Source organism: Sapajus apella, unplaced genomic scaffold (genome assembly GCF_009761245.1).
Source record: "Sapajus apella isolate SASKATOON/1434 unplaced genomic scaffold, GSC_monkey_1.0 scaffold33, whole genome shotgun sequence".
NCBI lineage: Eukaryota > Metazoa > Chordata > Mammalia > Primates > Cebidae > Sapajus > Sapajus apella.
In genome coordinates this window covers 98,194-121,789 of record NW_022436973.1, presented here as the reverse complement: position 1 = coordinate 121,789, position 23,596 = coordinate 98,194, and the positions used below count along the sequence as shown (strand labels likewise).

At 47.4% G+C, this 23,596-nt stretch overlaps 1 protein-coding gene across 3 annotated transcripts in view; it reads left to right on the top strand.

Moving 5' to 3' along the window:
- The first annotated feature begins 5,582 nt into the window (after positions 1-5,582).
- L3MBTL1 (L3MBTL histone methyl-lysine binding protein 1) overlaps positions 5,583-23,596 on the top strand; it is a 44,721-nt gene continuing 26,707 nt past the window's right edge. The window contains exons 1-7 of one of the 3 annotated variants that reach the window (XM_032294913.1): positions 5,583-5,642; positions 12,256-12,401; positions 12,597-12,820; positions 13,394-13,535; positions 13,774-13,924; positions 14,057-14,180; positions 14,841-14,925. In XM_032294913.1, coding sequence (XP_032150804.1) covers positions 12,266-12,401; positions 12,597-12,820; positions 13,394-13,535; positions 13,774-13,924; positions 14,057-14,180; positions 14,841-14,925 — 862 coding nt within the window. In that variant the 5' untranslated portion in view covers positions 5,583-5,642; positions 12,256-12,265. The other 2 variants (XM_032294915.1, XM_032294914.1) reach the window with 2 other exon arrangements.

Here is a 23,596-nt window from a genome sequence, read left to right as displayed (position 1 = left end):
CGCGGAGCCAAACCCTCGACATTCCCCCCCCCCGCGTGAAAAACGAGAAAACCCCCCCCCCCCCCCCAAAAAAAAAAAAAAAAAAGAGAAACCCCCTCTCAAAAAAAAAAAAAAAGAAAGTAGACAGCCTGTAGAAGCTAGAACACACAAGAAACTGGATTCTCTCCTAGAGCCTCCAGAAAGGAATGCAGCCCTGCTGACACCTTACGGCCAAGTGAAACCCATTTTGGACTTGACATCCAGAACTATGGCATAATAAATGTATGTTAGGTGTTTTAAGGCACTAATTTGGTGGTAACTTGTTATAGCAGCAACAGAAAATTAATACAGCTCGATTTTTTCCATTGGGTTCCTCAGCATCGTCGTAAGACATGAATTCTAAGGGCGTGTTGAGAGCAAGTTTCAGATACTTAGCAGGGTAGGGGAAAAGGAAATAATTAGGCTTTGGCCCTCACTGACTCAAATTTTCCTAGTGGATATAGACCTAGTTTTTCACAAATGTAAGTGCAACGGTATATTTCCAAAGTCCAGTAGAAAATTTGTCAGAGTCGCTGATACCCACACTGTAGTTACTAATCTCCCTCCCCATCCCTTGCCATACTGTGCTCTTTCGAAGGAAGTCTATATGTAACCCACATTTGAGGAGTAGTGCTATGGTTTGAATGTCCCCTCCCAAACTCATGTTGAAATTTCATTACCAGTGTAATAAAGAGGCAGGACCTTCAGGAGGTGATTAGGTCAGGATGATTAACGCTGTTATCTCAGGAGTGGGTTAGATAACACAAGAGTGGGTTTCTGATAAAAAGGATGAAGCTGAGCATCAGCTGAGTAAGAACCTATAGTCCCAGCTACTTGGGAGGCTGGGGCAGGAGGGCTGCTTGAGCCTAGGAGTTCAAGAATGTACAATGTGCTATGATTCTTGTGAACAGTGACTGCACTCCAGCCTGGGTAACATAGTGAGACCCTACCATTTTATTGTTTTTGTTGTTGTTGTTGTTGTTGCTGTTGTTTTTGAGAGGAGTCTTGCTCTTTCGATCTGTCCCCAGGCTGGAGTGCAGTAGTGTAATCTTGCCTCACTGCAACCTCTGCCTCCCAGGTTCAAGTGATTCTCCTGCCTCAGCCTCCTAGGGATTACAGGTGCCTGCCACCACACCTGGCTAATTTTTTTGTATTTTTAATAGAGACAGGGATTTCACTATTTTGGCCAGGCTGGTCTTGAACTCCTGACCTCTGATGATTCACCCACCTTAGCCTCCCAAAGTGCTGGGATTACAGATGTGAGTGACTATGCCCAGCTGAAAGATCCTATCTTTAAAAAATTTTTTTTTTAAAGTTGAGTTCAGCCAAATTTCCTCTCTTTATAAGTGTTCACTTGCCCTTCTGCCATGTTATGATACAGCACAAAGGCCTTCACTAGATGCTGGTGCCATGCTCTTGGACTTCCCTCCCTCCAGAACCATAAGCCAAATAACCGTCTATTGTTTATAAATTGTCCAGTCTGTGGTATTCTGTTACTACACCAGAAAACAGACTAAGACAGGTGGGGAATTATGCTTTCTTTTCTTTAGGGTGGAATATCTACTCTAATCACTCTGCATGGGAATCCCTCTGCATGAGAATCCCTCTGAATGGGAGATTTGTCTCATCTCTCTATTTATTAATTTATTCAATTATTTTTATATCAGTGTACACTCCTGGGTATTAATTTTATTCTTTAGCTGATAATTTAATATTACTTTATTTTGTCGTGCAAATTATTCCAGTGGTAGTCATTTGGAGCACATGTTGTTTCTTTTGCCCTTGGATTAATGCCCATCAATGTGCTTTGCTTTGTTTTTCTTTTCATTTTTGGAACTATAAGATGAATCCTGTATATTTCTCATCTCAAACATTTTTTTTTTTATCTCTAGAAGTTCAATTTGGGTCTTTTAAAAATTATATTCAGCCGGGCGCGGTGGCTCAAGCCTGTAATCCCAGCACTTTGGGAGGCCGAGGCGGGTGGATCACGAGGTCAAGAGATCGAGACCATCCTGGTCAACATGGTGAAACCCCGTCTCTACTAAAAATACAAAAAATTAGCTGGGCATGGTGGTGCGTGCCTGTAATCCCAGCTACTGAGGAGGTTGAGGCAGGAGAATTGCCTGAACCCAGGAGGCGGAGTTTGCGGTGAGCCGAGATCCCGCCATTGCACTCCAGCCTGGGTAACAAGAGTGAAACTCCATCTCAAAAAAAAAAAAACAAAACAACAACAACAAAAAAAACCCAAGACCCTAGTGGGCACACATACAAGTGGCTGTATGTCAAGAGGGACACATCAGAAAAAGAAGACACAGACCCTGACAGGCCATCAACTGCAGAATGACTCGGATGCCGAGGGAAATTCCGCCGAGGGTGGTCGAAGGAGAGCCTGGTCACTGAGTGTTGCAACTCCAGGGGAAGACCACCTTCCCACTCCAACCCCCTTCTTGTTCCCCATCCATCTGCTGAGAGCTAACTCCACCATTCAATAAAACCTTGCACTCATTCTCCAAGCCCATGAGTAATCCGATTTTTCCAGCACACTAGGACAAGAACCCAGGATACAGAACACCCTCTGTCCTTTCAATAAGGCAGAGAGTCTAACTGAGATGATTAAAATAGCCAACGTCTAAACTGAAGAGCACACTGTAACACCTGCCTGCTGGGGCTTCAGGAGCTGTAAATACTCAACTCCAGATCCTGCTGTGGGGTTGGAGCTCAGGCTCCCGACCTTCCTGTTTATGTATTCCCCCTAGGGTTGGAGCTGCAGGGCATGAAAGAAGCCAGTTACTCTCTGTGTCACACACCCTGCTAGGGTGATAAGGGAACTTTTCCTGTTACATCATTATGTTGACCAGGCTGGTCTTGAACTCCTGGCCTCAAGCAATCCTCTCACCTTGGCCTAATTGCTGGGATTACAGGTGTGGGCTGTTATGCCTGTCCCAAACAACAGTTTTCTTAGTGCTTTGACTCATCAGCATTTCAAAAAATTTTGGGTCCACGCTTGAGCAGGGGGTCCACATGGAGAAGACAACGGGGGCTGTTAACTTCTAAAAGAGGGGGTTGTCACTTGAGGGGAGGGTTGGAATTGCTCACTTGCTCCTGAAGGCAGACTGTTACTGGAAGGGGAAACTCTGGCTACCTGAGGCAGAAACTTCCCCAGATCATATTACCGTGGGAGCAGCTCTTCACCCCAGTATTTGGTGGTTTTGATATCTGGTTTGTTTGCACGACTCCAGAAGGTATTCAAGGAAATAAGCCAGGTATCAAGACCACCAAAATACTAGTTTTGTTGTTGTTGTTTCTGGAGAGGTGGGGATTGTTTGTTTAGACAGGATTTCTCTCTTTTGCCCAGACTGGAATGCAGTGGTACACCCCTGGCTCATTGCAGCCTTGATCTCCTGGGCTCAAGCAATCCTCTCACCTCAGCCTCCCTAGTAGCTAGGGAGGACTACAGCTGTGCGCTCAGTTAAATTTTTTTTTTTTTTTTTTTTGTAGGGACAGGATTTTGCCATGTTGCCCCAGGCTGCTCTCAAACTCCTGGGCTCAAGCAATCCTCCCACCTCAGCCTCCCAAAGTGCTGGGATTATAGGTGTGAGCCACAAAAATACTATCAATAGGCAGAAAAATAATGTCTCAGCAACTCACATCCATGTTAGTTTGTTTGCGTCTAGGTCTTGCTAGCTCAAATTCCACTTGTCTTTCTTAATCACCATCTGAAAGATGCCTTTGTTATTGAGAATCCATGTGTTTGTGTAGGTTCACCACTTTCTTTTAATCTTCTGAATACTTAAAATAAACCTTTGGAATCTAGATCAAGCACAGTCTGGGTTGAAATAAGAGAAAAGTGAGTGGATGGTTGTGTGTATATCAATGTGCAGAAAGAGGCATCCATTGTTATGGCAACCAGCATCCTTCACTGATGCAATCCTGTTCCCAATAATATGAGATGTGATTAAAAATTGACATCGCAGCAAGGAAGAACACATGCAATGCGTTGGCGTGGCAACCAGAATAGTTAAATTCTGCATAAATTTAAACCTGTTGATCACAGCAATTTGGAGAATTTGCCTACATGTCTTTAGGAACCCTTTTCTCATGTGGCCTGGGAGGGGGTCAGGAGCCTGGGGTCTGACTCCTGGCCATGACTTAAAGCCAAGTAGATCTCAATTTCCTCTTTTGTAAAAACAAGGGATTAGCTGGTGGGGTGGCGAGTGCCTGTAATCCCAGCTACTCGGGAGGCTGGGGTAGGAGGATCGCTTGAGCCCAAGAGTTCTGGGCTGTAGTGCGCTATGCAGATTGGGTGTCCGCACTAAGTTCAGCATCAGTATGGTGCCCTCCCGGGAGCAGGGGATCACCAGGTTGCCTAAGGAGGGGTGAACTGGCCCAGGTCGGAAACGGAGCAGGTCAAAACTCCGGTGCTGATCAGTAGTGGGATGCCGCCTGTGAATAGCCACTGCATTCCAGTCTGGGCGACATAGCGAGACCCCATCTCAAAAAAAACAAAAACAAAAACAAAAACACAAGGGATTAAATTAAGTCATTGGTGTGGGGAAGGGGGCTGGATGGTGGACTGTATCAAAAGTTGCCCGTTTTCATCTACATACAGTACATCATTTAGTCACTCAACAGATATTTATTAAGTACCCACGCTGTGCCCAGCTCTGGGATAGGTACTAGGAATACAAAAACTAATGTTTCCTTCCCTCTTGGAGCTTGAAACCTCTTAGCCTCATGAATTACTAAAATCTATGTGAAGTGACAGCTGTGGTACGGGTCAGCGAAACAGGTATCTTGTGTTACCAGAACCAATAACAAAGAGATTTGGTTAATTAGAGAGATCAGGTGGAGGCAAAGAGATCAGTCAAACTGAAGCAGAGAGGAGCAGTGACTGCTACAGCACCCCAGGAACCCAAACTGAAAACGACCGTAAGCCATGAAGTAGGTGATAGTCTTGACACATGTCGAAATGGAGGACCAAGGGGATAGTGGTGTTCCCCAGCCCGTGGCAGTGGGGTCACCCAAAAGCAGACGCCGCTAATGCCGCCCTTGATGCCGGGCAGGGCCAGGTCCAGAGTCCGCACACCAGGGTTCCTTCTCTTCGGTCGCAGGTGCCCTTCACCCTTCCTGAGGCAGTTTTCTGAGGCTCCTGAACTCCCCTCCTCCAGGGGGACAGCAGGAGCGTTGGGAAGGCGTTGGACAGAGCAGGCACTCGGCTGGGGTGCGTGCCCGGGTGCAGCCTCGTCTTTGGTCACCAACCACTGAGTTCGGTAGCCCTCCTGGCTCTCTCTCAGAGCTCCGAGGTCCCTGCGCCCCGACACCCCGTGCTCTGCTAGCCGTGATGCAGGAGTTGCGGGGCAGGAAAAATCTCGACCCTCACGCCCGCGCAGCAAACCGGTCCTAGGGAGAGGGGGATGAGGCGCGCACAACCAGGGCCTCGGAGGCAGGCAAGGGGGCGCGGGCGCACGCGAAACCTGGGCCTTGGCCGGGCAGATGTGCCCGGCGCGCTGGCCCCGCGCTCTGCGTCCTGCAGTGAGGCGGACCCGCCCCCCCGAGCGCGCAGGCGCGCGGCGCACGGCTCGGACCGGAGCTCTGCGCTGGGCGGCCACCGGCTGGTGGGGCAGGTAAGCACCCCGCGGCGCGTGGGCTCCGACCCTGCGGCCCCTGGGCCCCGCGCCACCCCGCTCAGCCCAGGGCGGCGAGGACTCGAGTCTGCAGCCCGGCGCCTCGATCCTTCCGAGTGCCTCGGGCGGGGATCTCGGGCTGGGGAGGTTCAGGAAAACGCCGGAGAGAGCGGTCTGGGCGGAGCGCGGAGGGGGCCGGGCGGGTGCGAGACTCCAGGCCCGGCGGACCCTGCGGACCCTGCGGCATGGCTTCGGGCGGCTATCCGAAGGGCCGAGGAGGGCGGAGGCTGCGTTTTTGGAGATCTGCAATCAATTAAGAGTTTTTCATTAATGGAAAGGAAGTGTGGAGGGCGGGGTTTTGGTTTTCCTTTGAAATGGGTTATTTGGCAAACTTTCCTGTCATTAATTTTCGATTTTTATAATGGAATATGGAATTTTTTTCCTTCTCTTTTTATTTCTTCCCCCTCCCTTTTTTTTTTTCCCCATAAAGAGAAAGAATAAAAAGAATTCCGCCATTTTGGCTTTTTAAAAAGTAACCGTTCTGCAGAGCTGTCGGATCAGTGACCACCCTGCCCGCCTTTGCCTATACAGTCCCAGGAGGGGGGTGGCGGGGCCCGATCCTGGAACCCAGGGTTCAGGGCCGCTTCGGGCAGCAGCTGCGGTGAGGGGCGGGGCCGAGGTCCCAAGTTTTTGGCGCTCAGCCTCGCAGTGTGTTGTTTTTGGGGTATCTGTCGAGGGGTCTACTCGCCACCCAGCACCTATAGTGAGGACATTTATTAGGCATTTTTGTACACAAGGTCTTGGAAGGCAAGGGATTGAGGAAACCTTGTGAGACATCAAGAGAAAATACAGATGGACACATTCGGCCAATATTTATTGAGCATCTACTATGTGCACAGTTCTGGGCTGCGGCTGCAATGGTTGTTTTAGGTCCGGTCCCCTGGAAACAGACTCCAACAGCAAGATTTGAGTGTAGGTTTTTTGGAGTACTCTTGTGAATATCACCAGTAGGAGAACGAAGACGGGTTGGGTGGAGGAAGAAGCCGAACTGCTGATGTCTCAGCAGAGGCCTCAGCCTGACCTAATGGAAGCTCTGGAATCGAGATGGCCCTGCAGAGGTGTTCCAAAGTAAGGCAAGGGGGTCGGGGGGCGTCTTTATACCTCAGAGCAACTCATCATTGGCTGTTTCCAGGAGAGCCTTCAAGTGAGGTAGCTCCCTCAGCTCAGAGCAATTCCAAGAGGGGCGGACAGCCTAAGACTGAAAACTTTCTTCAGTGTCTACCAGAAACCCAGGTTCTTCCGAGTCCCCTCCCACTTCATGACAGACTCCTTCTCAGTCTCTTTTGCTAGACCCTCTTCCTCTTCCCAACCTATAAATGTGGATGTGCTCCAAGCTTCCCACTGTTTTCTTTTTTTTTTCTGCCCCCCACTGTTTACTTTATACTCAGCTCTGTGATTTCCGTCCCTCCGTCCCACCCTCCGTTCCTTTCTGCCTTCCTGCCTTTTTTCTTCCACCTTTCCTTTCCCGCTGTTTTCTTTATACTCAGCAACATGGTTTTCTTTCCTTCCTTCCCTCCTTCCTTCCTTCCTTCCTTCCTCCCTCCCTCCGTCCCTCCCTTCCTCCCTCCTTTCTCTCCTTTCCTTTCTTTCTTCCTTTCCTTTTCCTTTTCCCTTTCCTTTCCCTTCCTTTCCTACAAAATTTTTCCTTCTCTAAAAAATTTTTCGTAGAGGCAATGTCTTACTATGTTGCCCATGCTGGTCTCAAACTCCTGGGCTCAAGTGATCCTCCCACCTTGGCCTCCCAAAGTGCTAGGATTATAGGCATGAGCCACCAGGCCTCACCCCAGTTCTGTGGTTTTAAACGACAGCTATACATGCTGGTCTTTAAATTTATGCTTCCAGCCCCAATCTCATCCATTATCTCCAGAATATAAACTTTATGAGAGCATTTTGTCATGTTTGTGACTGTAACCCCAGAGCACAGAATGGTGCTGACACCTACTTGGTCCTCCAATGTTTGTTGGAAAAAAGGCAGCAAACCCAAATAGAAAGGCAATCTTCAAATCCAGCTTCTTCAAAAGACCTGAAACGTGATAGGTTTTGACCAGAGTAAAATTCTTTCAGAAGTAACCACATTCACTCTTAACTGCCAGTGTTTAGAATAAAAAGATTAACTCTATTTATTTATTTATTTATTTAATTTTATTTTATTTATTCTTTTTTTTTTGAGACGGAGTTTCGCTCTTGTTTCCCAGGCTGGAGTACAATGGCGCGATCTCGGCTCACCACAACCTCTGCCTCCTGGGTTCAAGCAATTCTCCTGCCTCAGCCTCCTGAGTAGCTGGGATTACAGGCATGCGCCACCATGCCCAGCTGATTTTTTGTATTTTTAGTAGAGACGGGGTTTCACCATGTTGACCAGGATGGTCTCGATCTCTTGACCTCGTGATCCACCCGCCTCGGCCTCCCAAAGTGCTGGGATTACAGGCTTGAGCCACCGCGCCCGGCTTATTTATTTATTTTTTTGAGACAGGGCCTCACTTTGTCACTCAGGCCGGAGTGCAGTGGCATGATCTTGGTTCACTGTAATCTCTGCCTCTTGGATTCAAGTGATTCTCCAGCCTCAGCCTCCCGAGTAGCTGGGATTACAGGCATGTGCCACCATGCCCAGCTTTTTTTTTTTTTTTTAGGACTCACTCTGTCGCTCATGCTGGAGTACAGTGGTGTGATGTTGGCTCACTGCAACCTCCACCTCCTGGTTCAAGCGATTCTCCTGCCACAGCCTCCCAAGTAGCAGAGATAACAGGCATGTGCTACCACGCCCACCTAATTTTTTGTATTTTTAGTAGAGATGGAGATGGGGTTTCACCATGTTGCCCAGGCTAGTTTTGAACTCCTGGCCTCAACTGATTTGCCCACCTCAGCCTCCCAAAGTGTTGGGATTATAGGGGTGAGCCATAGCGCCTGTCCTGCCCAGCTAACTTTTGTACTTTTTGTAGTGATGGGGTTTCACCATGTTGGCTGGTCTCCAACTCCTGAGCTCAAACTGATCTACCCACCTTGGCCTCCCAAAGTGCTGGGAATTCAGGCGTGAGCCACCACGTCTGGCCTAACTCTATTTAAAGGTATTTCAAATGGTACAAGTACCATTCAGCTGTTCAGAGCAAACAAATTGGAATTGATATTCAGGAAATTATGTTTTATACTTTTTTTTTTTTTTTTTTGAGGTAGAATCTTGTTCTGTTGCCTTGTCACCCAGGCTGGAATGCAGTAGTGCGATCTTGGCTTACTGCAACCTCCACCTCCCGGGTTCAAGCGATTCTCTTGCCTCGGCCTTCCAAATAGCTGGGATTACAAGTGCCTGCCACCACGCCTGGCTAATTTTTTTGTATTTTACTAGCAATGGGGTTTCACCATGTTGGTCAGGCTGGTCTTGAACTCCTGACCTTAGGTGATCTACCCATCTCAGCCTCCCAAAGTTTTGGGATTACAGGCGTGAGCCACTGAGCCCAGCTAATTTTTTTTTTTCTTTAGAGACAGTATCTTGCTCTGTTCACTTGCTATTTGTTTATTGTCAGAGACAGGGTCTCGTTATGTTGCCCAGTCACCTAGACTGGAACACAATGGTGAGATCGTGGCTCACTGCAACCTTGGCCTGGGCTCCAGCAATCTTCCTACCTCAGCCTCTGGAGTAGCTGGACTACAGGCATGTACTGTAACACCTGGCTAATTTTTATTTTTAAATTTTTTTATAGAGACAGGTTCTCCCTGTGTCGCCCAGGCTCCTACCTCGGCCTCCAAAGTGCTGGGATTAGAGGTGTGAACCACTGCATTGGGTCCACACAGTGTTTTTTGTTTGTTTGTTTGTTTGTTTGTTTTTTGAGATGGAGTCTTGCTCTGTCACCCAGGCTGGAGTGCAGTGGCGCAGTCTCGGCTCACTGCAACCTCCATTTCCCTGGTTCAAGCGATTCTCCTACCTCAGCCTCCCCAGTAGCTGGGATTACAGGCACATGCCACCAAGCTGGCCCCATGCAGTGTTTCTTATTAACAAGTTCAAGTTACTGAAATCCAACACAAGTACTTATTAAGCACCTACTGTGTGCCAGGTACTAAGTGTTGGGGATATAGCAACGAACAAGACAGTCAGCATTTATGTGGAGATGACTGATCAAACACAAAAATAAATGAAGATCACTGTTGATTATACTGAAGGATGAGCAAGAAAGAAATACATAATAGTAACGAGACAGATAGTGGTGGAATGGGGTAAGGGGTGTGCTGCTTTTCCTTGGTCAGGCTGGGGTTGATGGCTCACACCTGTAAACCCAGCACTTTGGGAGGCCGAGGTGGGTGGATCACCTGAAGTCAGGAGTTGCAGACCAGCCTGGCCAACATGGTGAAACCCCGTCTCTACTAAAAATACAAAAATTAGCTGGGCTATGTGGTGTGCACCTGTAATCCCAGATAGGAAGCTGAGGTAGGAGAATTGCTTGAACCTGGGAGACAGAGGTTGCAGTGAACCAAGATGGCACCACTGCACTCCAGACTGGGCAACAGAGCGAGACTCTATCTCAAAAAAAAATTTTTTTAATTGCTTGGTCAGGAAAGACCTCTTCTGAGGAGGTGACTATTGAGTTGAGGCCTGGAGGATGGGAAGGAGCCAGTCAAGCAGAGAGCCTGGGGAAGGGCATTCCATGGGGACAAACAGCAAGGGCAAAGGCTGTGACGTGGGAATGTTGGTCAAGCAACAGAAGCAAACCAGAGTCTGTTGAGTGGAGAGAACAGGGGAAGACTGGTGAAGGATGAGGCCAGAGAGAAAAGCAGGGGTCAGATTTTCTAGGGCAAAGCACTTTGATTTTACTGTAAGGGCCATAGAGAGCCATTGAGGAATTTAGACGGGGAAATGATGTGATTTGGTTTATGTTTTTAAAGCCTTTTCTTTTTTTTTTTTTTTTTTTTTTCTTTTTTTTTTGAGATGGAGTTTCGCTCTTGTTACCCAGGCTGGAGTGCAATGGCGCAATCTCGGCTCACCGCAACCTCCGTCTCCTGGGTTCAGGCAATTCTCCTGTCTCAGCCTCCTGAGTAGCTGGGATTACAGGCACGCGCCACCATGCCCAGCTAATTTTTTGTATTTTTAGTAGAGACGGGGTTTCACCATGTTGACCAGGATGGTCTCGATCTCTTGACCTCGTGATCCACCCGCCTCGGCCTCCCAAAGTGCTGGGATTACAGGCTTGAGCCACCGCGCCCGGCTTTAAAGCCTTTTCTTACTGGAGAGTAGATTGTAGGGGGGCAGGAAAGGAAGCAGGGAGATGGGTTGAAGGCAATTTCAGAAGTCCAAAGAGAGCTGACATTGGCTGGGACTAGCATGGTAGCAATGGAGATGGAGAGAAGTGGTTAGACCTTCACTGTGTTTTGGAGGTAGCACTGACAGGCCAATTTTAATACGTATAAAGCTGTGCTGTCCAATAAAACAGTCATGGCTACTGTCGTTATTTATTTATTTATTGTCAGAAACAGGGTCTTGCTATAGGCATAGCTACTGTTGCCATTTGTTTATTGTCAGAGACAGGGTCTCGTTATGTTGCCCAGGCTAGCCTCAAACTCCTGGACTCAAGCCATCCTTCCATGTCAGCCTCCAGAGAACTTGGGACTACAGTCATGCACCACTGTACCCACCTACCGGTCACTATTTAAATTTAATTAAAATAAAATAAATTCAGTTCCTCAATCATAGCCCATTTCAAGAGCTCAGTAGCCACATGAGACTCGTGCCTATAGTGTTGGACAGCTTAGGTACTGGACATTCTCATTATCACAGAAAATGCCAGACAGTGCTAGTAAGGCATGTAGGAGAGCGGTCAATACATTTTAGGTGCTGAATAAATAGATATTAAGTATATTCTTTGTATCTCTAGGTCTTTGTCTTTACCTATTGAAAGAGCTCTATTAAATGCTTCTACTGCCTTTGCTTTATTAAAACAAAATCACATACTGACTTGACTGCATTGTCATACACTACATTTTCATGCTCTTCAGATGCATACATTTGTTCAACAGATGTTTGACTGCCCACCCTGTGCTTGGGGTTGGAGGGAGTGGTGGACAGGGCCATAAAAGAACATGATCAGGAAAGATCCCACCTCCCAGGAAGATGAACCCTGTAAGGGTGAAGGAAAACCTGATACTTAAGGTCTCTGAATCCCCAGAGGGAGGATGGAGTGAATCTAGTGGGGATAGAGGTGGGGTCAAGAAAAAGTGAGTTTGGATGTGGCCTGGGCTATGTTCTGAAGACAATTGCAGACAGAACCTTGACCTGAGTCATGCTCCCCAGAGTCAGTTCTGTACATTACAGTTTACAAAGTACCCTCATATATGCCACCCTGCCCATCCTTACAGAGTCTGGGGAGGTGCAGGGCCTGGCCAGAACAGGAGCCAGACCTGATGCTGGTCTCTGAAGTCACCCTACTCCCCACAGGGCAGAGGCATTTCTTTGCAGGTTACAGGTTTGAAGGTAGCCAGCTTCTCAAAGAGCCCCATCCCTTCACATCACCATTGCTTCTATAACAAAGGTCCCCATCTGATCACCTTGGGGGCTATGTTTGGCTTGCAGGCCTGACAGGATGGAGGGGCATGCTGAAATGGAGATGCTGAGGACACTGAAGGGGCCGTCTACAGGGGAGGTCAGCGTGCATTTGGTGGCCAGAGACAGCCCCGGTTCTGGTCCTCACCTGCCCGCAACTGCCTTCATCATTCCAGGTGGGTCAAGCTAGGGTAGGAGTCTGGGGAGGAAGAGCATGTCTGTACTTGTTCAAGCAAGTGTGGATCCTGGAGAGGGGATGACCGTTTTCACTCTCCACCTGCCTTCCTTCACATGCCTACACATGCATGGCAGGACTCATGCAGGGCCACTAGACTTACCCGTGTCGTGTTTATTTGTATATCTGTTTACAGCCAGCTCGGCCACCCTCAGCCTGCCCAGCAGTGCTCTGGATGTCTCTTGCTTTCCCCGGGAGCCAATCCACGTGGGCGTCCCGGAGCAAGTGGCAGGCAGCGAACCCGTTCCTGCCACCGTCCTGCCGCAGTTTAGCGCGGGACCGGCCAGCTCCAGCGCCAGCACAGTGCGGCTTCTGGAATGGACAGAGGCCGTGGTCCCGCCCCCTGGGAGCGGCCTGCGGGTCAGTGTCTGTGGGGATTGGCTAAGCTTTGTAAACCACAGCCATGGGGCGGGGCTTGCGGGCCCGGAGGCCGGACCTGAGGCAGAAGTTGGGGAAGCTGGCTAAGATGATGGACCCTAAGGCTGGGCTTTGAGTGAGGGAATCGTTGGGCGAAGCTTGAGTTGAAGCTTTCCAAGGCCCTAGGTACTATGGGGGCGTGGCTTGGAGTGAGGCACTCTGGGACTGGGCCTGTGGGTGTCTGGGGGCGTGGCTTAGAATGGGGCACCCTGATTGGGCGTGTGGGAGTCTGGGGGTGTGGCTTAGAGTGGTATACCATGGGACTGGGCCTGTGGGAGCCTGGGGGCGTGGTTTAGAGTGGGGCACCCTGGGACTGGACCCAGCAGGTGCTTGGGGGCGTGGCCTGGAATGAGGGTTTGGCTAGTATAGCTCGGAGTGAGGCACCCTGACTTGAGTCTTGAGGCCTGCTGAGGGGCGTGAGCTGGCATGAGGCAATGAGAGGGCCATGACACCGACTCCGAGGTGGGTCAAGGGCCCATACGGAAGTCGCGATCCTCAGACCCTCCCGCGCTCCAGTTCCGGATAAGCGAGTACAAGCCGCTGAACATGGCGGCAGTGGAGCAGCCCCCGACCCCCGAGCTGCGGCGGGAAGGCGTGACCGAATACAAAGATGGCGGGGTCCCGGCTGGAGATGGCGAGGCGGGTCCCCGACAGCCGGGTAGGAGCCCTGCTCCCCAGGCCCTGAGCTGGGCCCTGTGCGGGTGTGGTGAGGCCTGAGCTCCAGGAAGACCGGGGGCGGGGGCGGGGCCCGGGGTGGTCCTGGGGTGGAGGAGGCTGAAGAAGGCCATCTGGTGTGGAGACGGACCAAAGCAGAGGCAGGGCCTGAGGGGGCGTGGGCGGAGCCTGAGTGTGGCTGCGATGGGGAGGGAGGCCTGAGGCCCATTTGGCCCCCGCAGAGGACCACCCCCAGAATCCTCCAGAAGAGCCCTCTCAGGAACCCCCAGAGGATGATAGCACCTGCCAGTGCCAGGCGTGCGGGCCTCAGCAAGCCGCGGGTCCAGATCTTGGTTCCTCTAATGATGGCTGCCCTCAGCTGTTCCAGGAGCGGTAAGGGGAGGAGGTCGCAGCCCTACTTGGTCTGCCTTCAGCCCCCAAAGCCTCATTCCTGTTCAGGGATTAGGAGAGGGGCTGGGTGGTGCAGGGCGGGTGGTTCTTTCCCTAAGGCTGGCCCTCCCTTAGGTCAGTCATAGTGGAGAACTCCTCAGGCTCCACCAGCGCTTCTGAGCTCCTCAAACCCATGAAGAAGAGGAAGCGCAGGGAATACCAGAGCCCATCAGAGGAGGAGTCGGAGCCAGAGGCTATGGTAGGAAGAGGGCAGTGGGGAAGGGAGAGGGAAGCTATAGCCTTGCCTTAATTCCCACTGTCCCCTCCATCAATCCAGGTTATGGAGCTGGGGCAGAGAAGACACTCATAATGACTCACTCATCATATTTTTGGGTTCCATCCTGAGTCAAGTCCTAAACCTGATTGGAGGGAAATGAATTAATCACTCTCCTGATTTTCCAGAGCTCCCATCTCAGTCTAGTGTCAAGGTTAAAACTTGGTCATGTGAACTAGCACCGAAAGTAGTTGTGCAGGCAGCTGGAATACTCCATCACTGGAGTCCAGTGGCTAGGCCAAAGACCAGGGAACACAGGGCTCTAGCTGCAGAAGCTGGAAGGGACAGAGCATGAATTCTCTTGGGCACATAACATCACAAAGCAGGTTTTTGTGTACTCAGTTTCTCTACTGGATAACAAGGAGAGTGGTAGTCAGCCTGTTTAATTAGGATGTGCATGCTCACATGAGTCTGTGCTCAAGTAAAAAAGGGTTGTCTGCTGGAGCTGGTGGCCTGGAAGAAATTCTGCCTGTTTGGGTTAGAACACCACATGGCCAGAGAGCCAGGTAGGGGCCAGGATCAGAGGCTAAGGCTTCATCCCAAACCATGAGGACAAGAAGCTGGTATCAGGCTTGCCTTCTACAGGAGAAGCAAGAAGAAGGAAAGGATCCAGAGGGACAGCCCACCGCTAGCACCCCAGAGAGTGAGGAGTGGAGCAGCAGCCAGCCTGGTATGGTGGCCCGTGTGTATGTATTCGTGTGAGGTGTGTATATACCTTTGAAGGTGCGAGGCTGGGAGTGTGGGTTATGATTATGATGGTATGTTGTACATACATAAATGGGCATGAGTTAGTGTGTGTGAAAGAGAGAGAGAGACAGTGAGAGACAGTTTTGGGTTTGTGTATTAGTGTAAATGTGTTCTTGGAGGTTATACTATGTGTTTGTTTATCCTCTATTATCCAGTCATGACTAGGCTCCACCGCCAGGGAGATCTTGGCTCAGTTTTTGAAGACTTGAGTAGCTTTTACTGGTACTGCATGTCATTTCTTCTTACTGGTGGGACAAGCCTGCACTGGTCATTGGTCTGACATTCCTGTTTGGAACCCCATTCTGACTCTTTGATTCTAGGAAAAATGGAGCAGAGATCATTCATAGCATCAACGCTCAGGCCTTCTCTATTACCATCTCCACATTCTTATGTGACAACTGGCAACTGTAGCTAAGTAGCATTGTCACACTTGTAATCACATAGATACTATGTAGCAATTTGTTTAATGTTTCTCTTCCTCCCTCAAAACCATCAACATAAGGATGGAATCTGTTTTTTTTTTTTTTTTTTTTTTTCTAGAATTTTTTAAATTAACATTTTTAGAGGGTGACAGGGTCTTGCTCTGTTGCCCAGGCTGGAGTACAAGGGTGCAAACACAGCTTACTGAAGCCTTGACCTTCTGGGCTCAAGCAATCTTCCCGCCTCAACATCTTGAGCCGATGGGATGACAGGTGCATGCCACTATGCATGACTAATTTTTTAAAATTTTTTAGAAATGGGGATCTTACTCAGGCTGGTCTCTTTTTTTTAGAGACAGGGTCTCGCTGTGTTGTGCAGGCTGGAGTGCAGTGGCTATTCACAGGCTCGATTCCACTACAGATCAGCCCAGGAGTTTTGACCTGCTCTGTTTCTGACCTGGGCCGGTTCACCCCTCCTTTGGCAACCTGGTGGTGCTCAGGCTGGTCTCAAACTGCTGGGCTCAAGCGATACTCCTACCTAGGCTTCCTAAAGTGCTGGGATTACAAGTGTGAGGTACCACACCTGGCTCTCTTTTTTATTTTATTTATTTATTTTTTGAGACGGAGTCCCACTCTGTTGCCCAGGTTGGAGTGCAGTGGCACAATCTTAGCTCACTGCAACCTCCACCTCCTGGGTTCCAGCAATTCTCCTGCCTCAGTCTCCCAAGTAACTGGGACTACAGGCGTGTGCCACCACACCTGGCTAATTTTTGTATTAATAGAGACATGGTTTCGCCATGTTGGCCAGGCTGGTCTCAAACTCTTGACCTCAGGTTATCCACCCACCTCAGCCTCCCAACTGGTGGGATTACAGGCATGAGCCACTGCACCCAGCCTTTTTTTTTCTTGTTTTTTTTAAAAATTTTCATTTATTTATTTATATAAAGATGGGGTTTCACCATGATGGCCAGGCTGGTCTTGAACTCCTAACCCTCCTGACCTCAGGTGATCCACCCACCTTGGCCTCCCAAAGTGCAAGGATTACAGGCGTGAGCCACTGTACCCGGCCTGTTTTTTGTTTTTTTTTTTTTGAGACAGAGTCTCACTCTGTCACCCAGGCCGGAATGCAGTGGCTCATGCCTGTAATCCCACCACTCGTGATCAGCCTGCTCGGCCTCCCAAAGTGCTGGGATTATAGGTGTGAGCCATGATACCTGGCCTTATTTTTATTTTTATTTTATTTTTCATTGAAGAGATGGAGTCTTACTTGATCGCCCAAGCTGGAACGTAGGGCTGTTCACAGATACACTACAGCCTTGCACTCCTGGGCTCAAGGCATCCTCTCACCCCAGCCTCCTGAGTAACAGGGATTATGGGCATGTGCCATTGTACTTGGTTCTTGTATCTGTTTTATTAATCATTGTATTCCTGGTGCTTAGCTACAGCCTGGTGTGGAATAGGTTCTCAACTGATATTTGTGCAGATCACAAGGTCAGGAGTTTCAGACCAGCCAGTTCGAGACCAACCTGGCCAGCATGGTGAAACCCCATCTCTCCTAAAAATACAAAAAAAAAAAAAAAAAGCCAGGCATGGTGGGTTGCACCTGTAATTTCAGCTGCCTGGGGACTGAGGCAGGAGAATTGCTTGAACCTGGGAGGCAGAGGTTGCAGTGAGCCAAGATCATGCCACTGCACTCCAGCCTGGGTGACAGAGCGAGACTCTGTCTTGGAAAAAAAAAAAAAAGTACACTTTAAGGCTGGGCACAGTACCTGTAATCCCAGCACTTAGGGAGACTGAGGTGGGAGGATCACTCGAGCTCAGGAGTTTGAGACCAGCCTGGGCAACATGGCAAAACCCTGCCTCTGCAAAAATTACAAATATTAACTGGGCATGGCGGTATACACCTGTGGTCCCAGCTACTCCGGAGGCTAAGGCTGGAGAATCTCTTGAACCCGTGAGGCAGAGGTTGCAGTGAGCCGAGATTACATCACTGTACTTCAGCCTGTGTGACAGAATGAAACCCTGACTCATCAAGAAAAAAAAAAAAGAGAGAGAGAGAGATGAAGTCTTGCTATATTGCCCAGGCTAGAGTGCAATGGCAGTTCACAATGCAGTCATAGCACATTGTAGCCTCAAACTGAAGGGATCCTTCTGCCTCAGCTTCCTGAGTAACTAGGACTACAGGCACCCTACTCTTGCTTTTTTTTGTTGTTTTTTTCCTAAATGGTGTCTTTTAAGGAGTTCATTCTTATGATGCCCAATTTGTCCATTTTTTTAATGATTAGTGCTTTTTCCATACATTTTTATAAGATACCTGTTCTTAATAGCTTTATTGAGATACAATTCACATACCATACAATTCATCCATTTGAAGTGTACAATTCAGTGGTTTTTTTGGTGTACTCACAGCATTGTATAACTATCACCACAATAAATTTTAAAACATTTCCATCACTCCCAAAAGAAGTCCCATAACTATTAGCCATCATTCCCCCTAACCTCCCTCCAGTCCTAGGCAACCAGCAGTCTGCTTTTGGTACACCAGATTTGCCGACTTTGGACATTTCATATAAATGGAATTAAATATGTGGTCTTTTATGACTGGCTCTTCACTTAGCACAATGTTTTCAAGGTTTACATATTTTAGGCTGTATATCCTTCATTCCTTTTTATTGCTGAATAATATTCCATTGTATGGGCCTACCACACTTTGTTTATTCATCAGTTGATGGACATATGGGTTGCTTCTACTTTTGTGCTATTATGAATAGTGCCAGTATGAACATTTGTATACAAGTTTTTATGTGGACATATGTACTCATTTTTCTTGGGTATATGCTTAGGGGCGGAATTATTCAGCCATATGGTAACTTTATGTTTAGCCTTTTGAGGAACTGTCAGACTGCTTTTCCAAGTGTCTGCACCATTTTACATTCCCACCAGCAGTATATGAGGATTCCAGTTTATCCCCATCTTCACCAATGCTTGTTATTATCTTTTTTATTATTATCATTCTAGAGGTAATAAGATGGTATCTCATTGTGGTTTTGTTTTGCATTTCCCTAATGGCTAATGATGTTAGCATCTTTACATGTGCTTATTTGCCATTTATATATTTTCTTTGGAGAAATGTCTATTCATATCCCCGCCCATTTTTAAATTGAGTGTAAGAAACAGATTTTATATTGAAATACAAGGAGTGCCATATGGAGTTGGTGAACAAGTTGAGATATGAGCATATAATTCAGTACCAGAAATTAATCAGTATGCCACTTACAGCAACACTTTCTTAACTGTGGTCCTTAATCTAAGTTTACATGCGCAATTCTGTGACTTGTTTATGTGAATTGTCCATGGCTTTCATTACGTTTTTAAAAAGCACCCGTTTATATTTCCTAGAAACCAAAGGCAATTTTAATGGCTGACACCAGGTAAACAATAGACAATAGCATTTTGGAGCCCAGCTTCTTCAGTTTGTTGTTCCCAGGCATAGATCCCTATAAGGCACAGGTTAAACATAAATATCAGGCTCTTGATTAAACTTTCAGTGTCTTAAAATGAACTGATTATGAATTGGCTAACCATGTTGTATAGGAGAGAGGCAAACACACAAATATCTCTAGCAAATTGAAAGAAAAAGACCCAGCACATAGTGGTACCCCGATGACTGCTTGTAATTAATTGGTTAGTCTTGAATCTTGGCATTCCGTTCTTCTCTCTACATTTTCTGTCTTATCTGTAGACATTGTAGTGAAAGATCTGACTAGAACCATTAACTTTTGAATTATCTGTACTGAAGTAACTGAAAGCATGCTGAAGAAGCTTCCTGAGGGAGTGAGAAGAAAGGAAGGAAGATAGGAGGGAAGTACTGTGTTGATTTTTAGGTTTGCACCATTGAGAAGCAGGGTTGAGGGAGGAGGAGGAAGAAATGGAATGGAAACAGAAAAGGAAGAAGAATAGAGCTAAGAGAGTGTCATAAGAAAGAAATACCAAGATGGAATGGGTGGTTGGTAGCACATATGAAGATCAAGAGAGTTGAAGCATAAGAATAAGTCATTGAATTTCGACTTTAGTAACTGAAGAGAGCAGTTTCACTGCTGCGTAGAAGTAGGCATGAGACTAGGTGATTAAGAAAGGAATTGATCTAAAGGATGTAAAGTTCATAATATCCCCCTTTTAATTATTTCATTTATTTTTTATTATTTTTAGAGACAGGGTCTTACTATGTTGCCCATACTAGCTTTAAACTCCTGAGTGCAAGTGATCTTCCTGCCTCAGCCTTTTGAGTAGCTGGGACTGCAGGCACATACTGCTGCACCTGGCTCCCCTTTTTTAGTTATAGCAAACTTAATCTTCATTGATACTCTACTTAAGATAATGTCAGAGTAGGTCTGTGCCCTAAGATGAGCAAAAGAACAGGTATCCTAATTATCATGAGATTTTCTTCACACTGTTCCTCTGAGCACAGCATGAGCTTTCAAAGCCCCTAGTATTGCCACCTAACATTTTATTCCTTGATATTTTACCTATAAGATACAGAAAAAAGATATAGCACCAATGGACAAGAATTAAACTGTATTAGGGTATCTGTGGGGTTGTAATGGTAACTAACTTTTTCCCTGCCAAGTTTGGTATCTTTTTTTTTTTTTTTTTTTTTAGACAAGGTCTGGCTCTATTGCCCAGGCTGGAGTACAGTGGCAAAGTGTCCGCTTACTGTGACATCCACAGGCCAGGCTCAAGCCATCCTCCCTCTTTAGCCTCCTGAGTAGCTGAGACTACAGGAGCACACCACCACTCTGCTAATTTTTGTGTTTTTTGTAGAGATAGGGTTTCGCCATATTGCCCAGGCTAGTCTCAAACTCGTGATCTCAAGCGATCCATCTGCCTTGGCCTGCCAAAGTGCTAGAATTAACAGGCATGAGCCATTGTTCCTGGCCAATGGTGTCTTGCCTTTTTTTTTTTAAAGTAAAATGTCAGATGGCTGGGTGCAGTGGCTCACATCTATAATCCCAGCACTTTGGGATGCCAAGGTGGGTGGATCACTTGAGCCCAGGAGTTTGAGACCAGCCTGACCAACGTGGTGAACCCCATCTTTAATAAAAATACAAAAAAAAAAAATTAGCTGGGTGTGGTGGTGCACGCCTGTAATCCCAGCTACTTAGGAGGTTGAGGCAGAAGAATTGCTTGAACCTGGGAAACAGAGCTGAGATCACACCACTACACTTCAGCTTGGGCGACAGAGTGAGACTCTATTTTTTTTCTTTTTTTTTTTTTTGAGACGGAGTTTCACTCTTGTTACCCAGGCTGGAGTCCAATGGCATGATCTCGGCTCACTGCAACCCCCGCCTCCTGGGTTCAAGCAATTCTCCTGCCTCAGCCTCCCGAGTAGCTGGGACTACAGGCACTCGCCACCACGCCCAGCTAATTTTTGTATTTTTAGTAGAGACGGGGTTTCACCATGTTGACCAGGATGGTCTCGATCTCTTGACCTTGTGATCCACCCACCTCGGCCTCCCAAAGTGCTGGGATTATAGGCATGAGCCACCGCGCCCGGCCGAGACTCTATCTTAGAAAAATAATAATAGGGGGCTGAGTGCAGTGGCTCACGCCTGTAATCCAAGCACTTTGGAGGCCAAGGCGGGCCAAGGCCAAGGCGGATCAGGAGTTCAAGACCAGCCTGACCAACCTGGTGAAACCCTGACTTTAAAACAAAGAAAAGAAAAGAAAAGAAAAGAAAAGAAAAGAAAAATAATAATAGGCTCAGCGCGGTGGCTCACGCCTATAATCCCAGCACTTTGAGAGGCCAAGGCGGGTGGATCAAGAGGTCAAGAGATCGAGACCATCCTGGTCAACATGGTGAAACCCCGTCTCTACTAAAAATACAAAAATTAGCTGGGCATGGTGGCGCTTGCCTGTAATCCCAGCTACTCAGGAGGCTGAGGTAGGAGAGTTGCTTGAACCCAGGAGACGGAGGTTGCGGTGAGCCGAGATTGTGCCATTGCACTCCAGCCTGGGTAACGAGCGAAGCTCCATCTCAAAAAAAAAAAAAAAGAAAGAAAAAAGAATAATAAAATAAATTAATTAAATAAAATGGCAGAATATGCAAAACTGCTACACTTACTTCTGTTAATACCCTGAAAATAGTGGAAGTTTGACATGACTACTACTGATGGGGTTTTTATTCAGTGTACTGATTCCAAGTTTGGTGACCAACAGCAAACTGGTACCTGCAATTAAGCCTGCAGGCATAAATTTTCCAGAGTAGTAGAATCTGATTCCCATAATGCCAGCCAAGGTCTCAGACATAGCCAGGAAAACCCAAATGTCCCTTGAATCCTGAGAGCTGATAAGCACCCAGGCCTGTTAAGCTCCCAGAGAGGAACAGCATACTACCTGCTTTTGCATAGTCAGTGGTCCCCTCAGGAGCAAGCAGTGCTGCCTAGTCAAAAACCAAACTAGGCCGGGCGCGGTGGCTCAAGCCTATAATCCCAGCACTTTGGGAGGCCGAGGCGGGTGGATCACGAGGTCAAGAGATCGAGACCATCCTGGTCAACATGGTGAAACCCCGTCTCTACTAAAAATACAAAAAATTAGCTGGGCATGGTGGCACGTGCCTGTAATCCCAGCTACTCAGGAGGCTGAGGCAGGAGAATTGCCTGAACCCAGGAGACGGAGGTTGCAGTGAGCCGAGATCGCGCCATTGCATCCAGCCTGGGTAACAAGAGCGAAACTCCGTCTCAAAAAAAAAAAAAAAAAAAAAAAAAAAAACAACCAAACTAGTGCAAAGGTGCTAATGGACCAGTATCCTGTGGCATTCTTCTCTTTTCACCTTGTACAACCAGGAGAATACAGCAGGCCGGCACCTGCACCACTTTCCTGAAGGTTTGTACTGGTCAACAAGATCCCCTCATCCTTTTAATATCTGTAGGACATTTAAAAATTTCTCTTATTTTTTTAAAACTTTTTTTAAAGATAGAAATAGGGGAGGCTGAGGTGGGTGAATCACCTGAAGTTAGGAGTTCGAGACCAGCCTGACCAACATGGTGAAACCCCATCTCTACTAAACATACAAAAAATTAGTCAGATGTGGTGGCACGTGCCTGTAGTTCCAGTCACTTGGGATGCTGAGGCAGGAGAATTGCTTGAACCTGGGAGGCGAAGGTTGCAGTGAGCCGAGATCACACCAATGCATTCCAGCCTGGATAAGAGTGAGACTCCGTCTGAAAAAAAAAAAAAAAAAAAAAAAAAAAAAGATAAACTCTATGTCACTATGTTGTCCAGGCCAGTCTCAAACTCCTGACCTCAAACAATCCTCCCACCTCAGCCTCCCAGAGTCTTTGTTTATTAGTTAGTCTTTCCAGAAACTTACTAATTTTGTCTTTTTATTTTATTTTATTTTATTTTAAGATGGGGTTTCACCATGTTGCTCAGGCTGGTCTTGAACTCCCGACCTCAGGTGATCTGTCTGCCTTGGCCTCCAAAGTGCTTGGATTACAGGCGTTTTTTGAGACAGAGTCTTGCTTTGTTACCAGGCACCAGGCTAGAGTGCAATGGTGCAATCTCAGCTCACTGCAACCTCTGCCTCCCAGGTTCAAGCAATTCTCCTGCCTCAGCCTCCCGAGTAGCTGGGACTACAGGCACGCACCACCACGCCCAGCTAATTTTTGTATTTTCTAGTAGAGAGAGGGTTTTACCATGTTGGCCGGGATGGTTTCGATCTCTTGACCTCGTGATCCACCTGCCTCGGCCTCCCAAAGTGCTGAGATTACAGGCGTGAGCCACTGCGCCCTGCCTTAAAATTTCTTTACCTCTACTTTCTTTGGGTTGATTTTACTTTTTCTAACTTCATGAGACAGATTTATTTTGATTTTAAAATTTCATTAATTTTAGCCTTCCTCCATTTCTAATATGTTCTTTTAAGGCTGTCATTTTCCTCTAAATACTGCTTTGGCTGCATCTCACAGTTTTTGATGTGTAGTTATTTTCATCATTGTTCTTTTATTTAACAAATACTAAGTGCCTCCTATGTACCAGATAGTGGGCGGGATGCTAAGAATTTAGAGTAAGCAAAACACAGTACTTGCACTTAATGAGCTGATAGTCTAGTTGCAGAGATAGATATGGCAATAGATTATTATGTAACCATATAATAAGTGTTATGTTTGAGGTATGTAA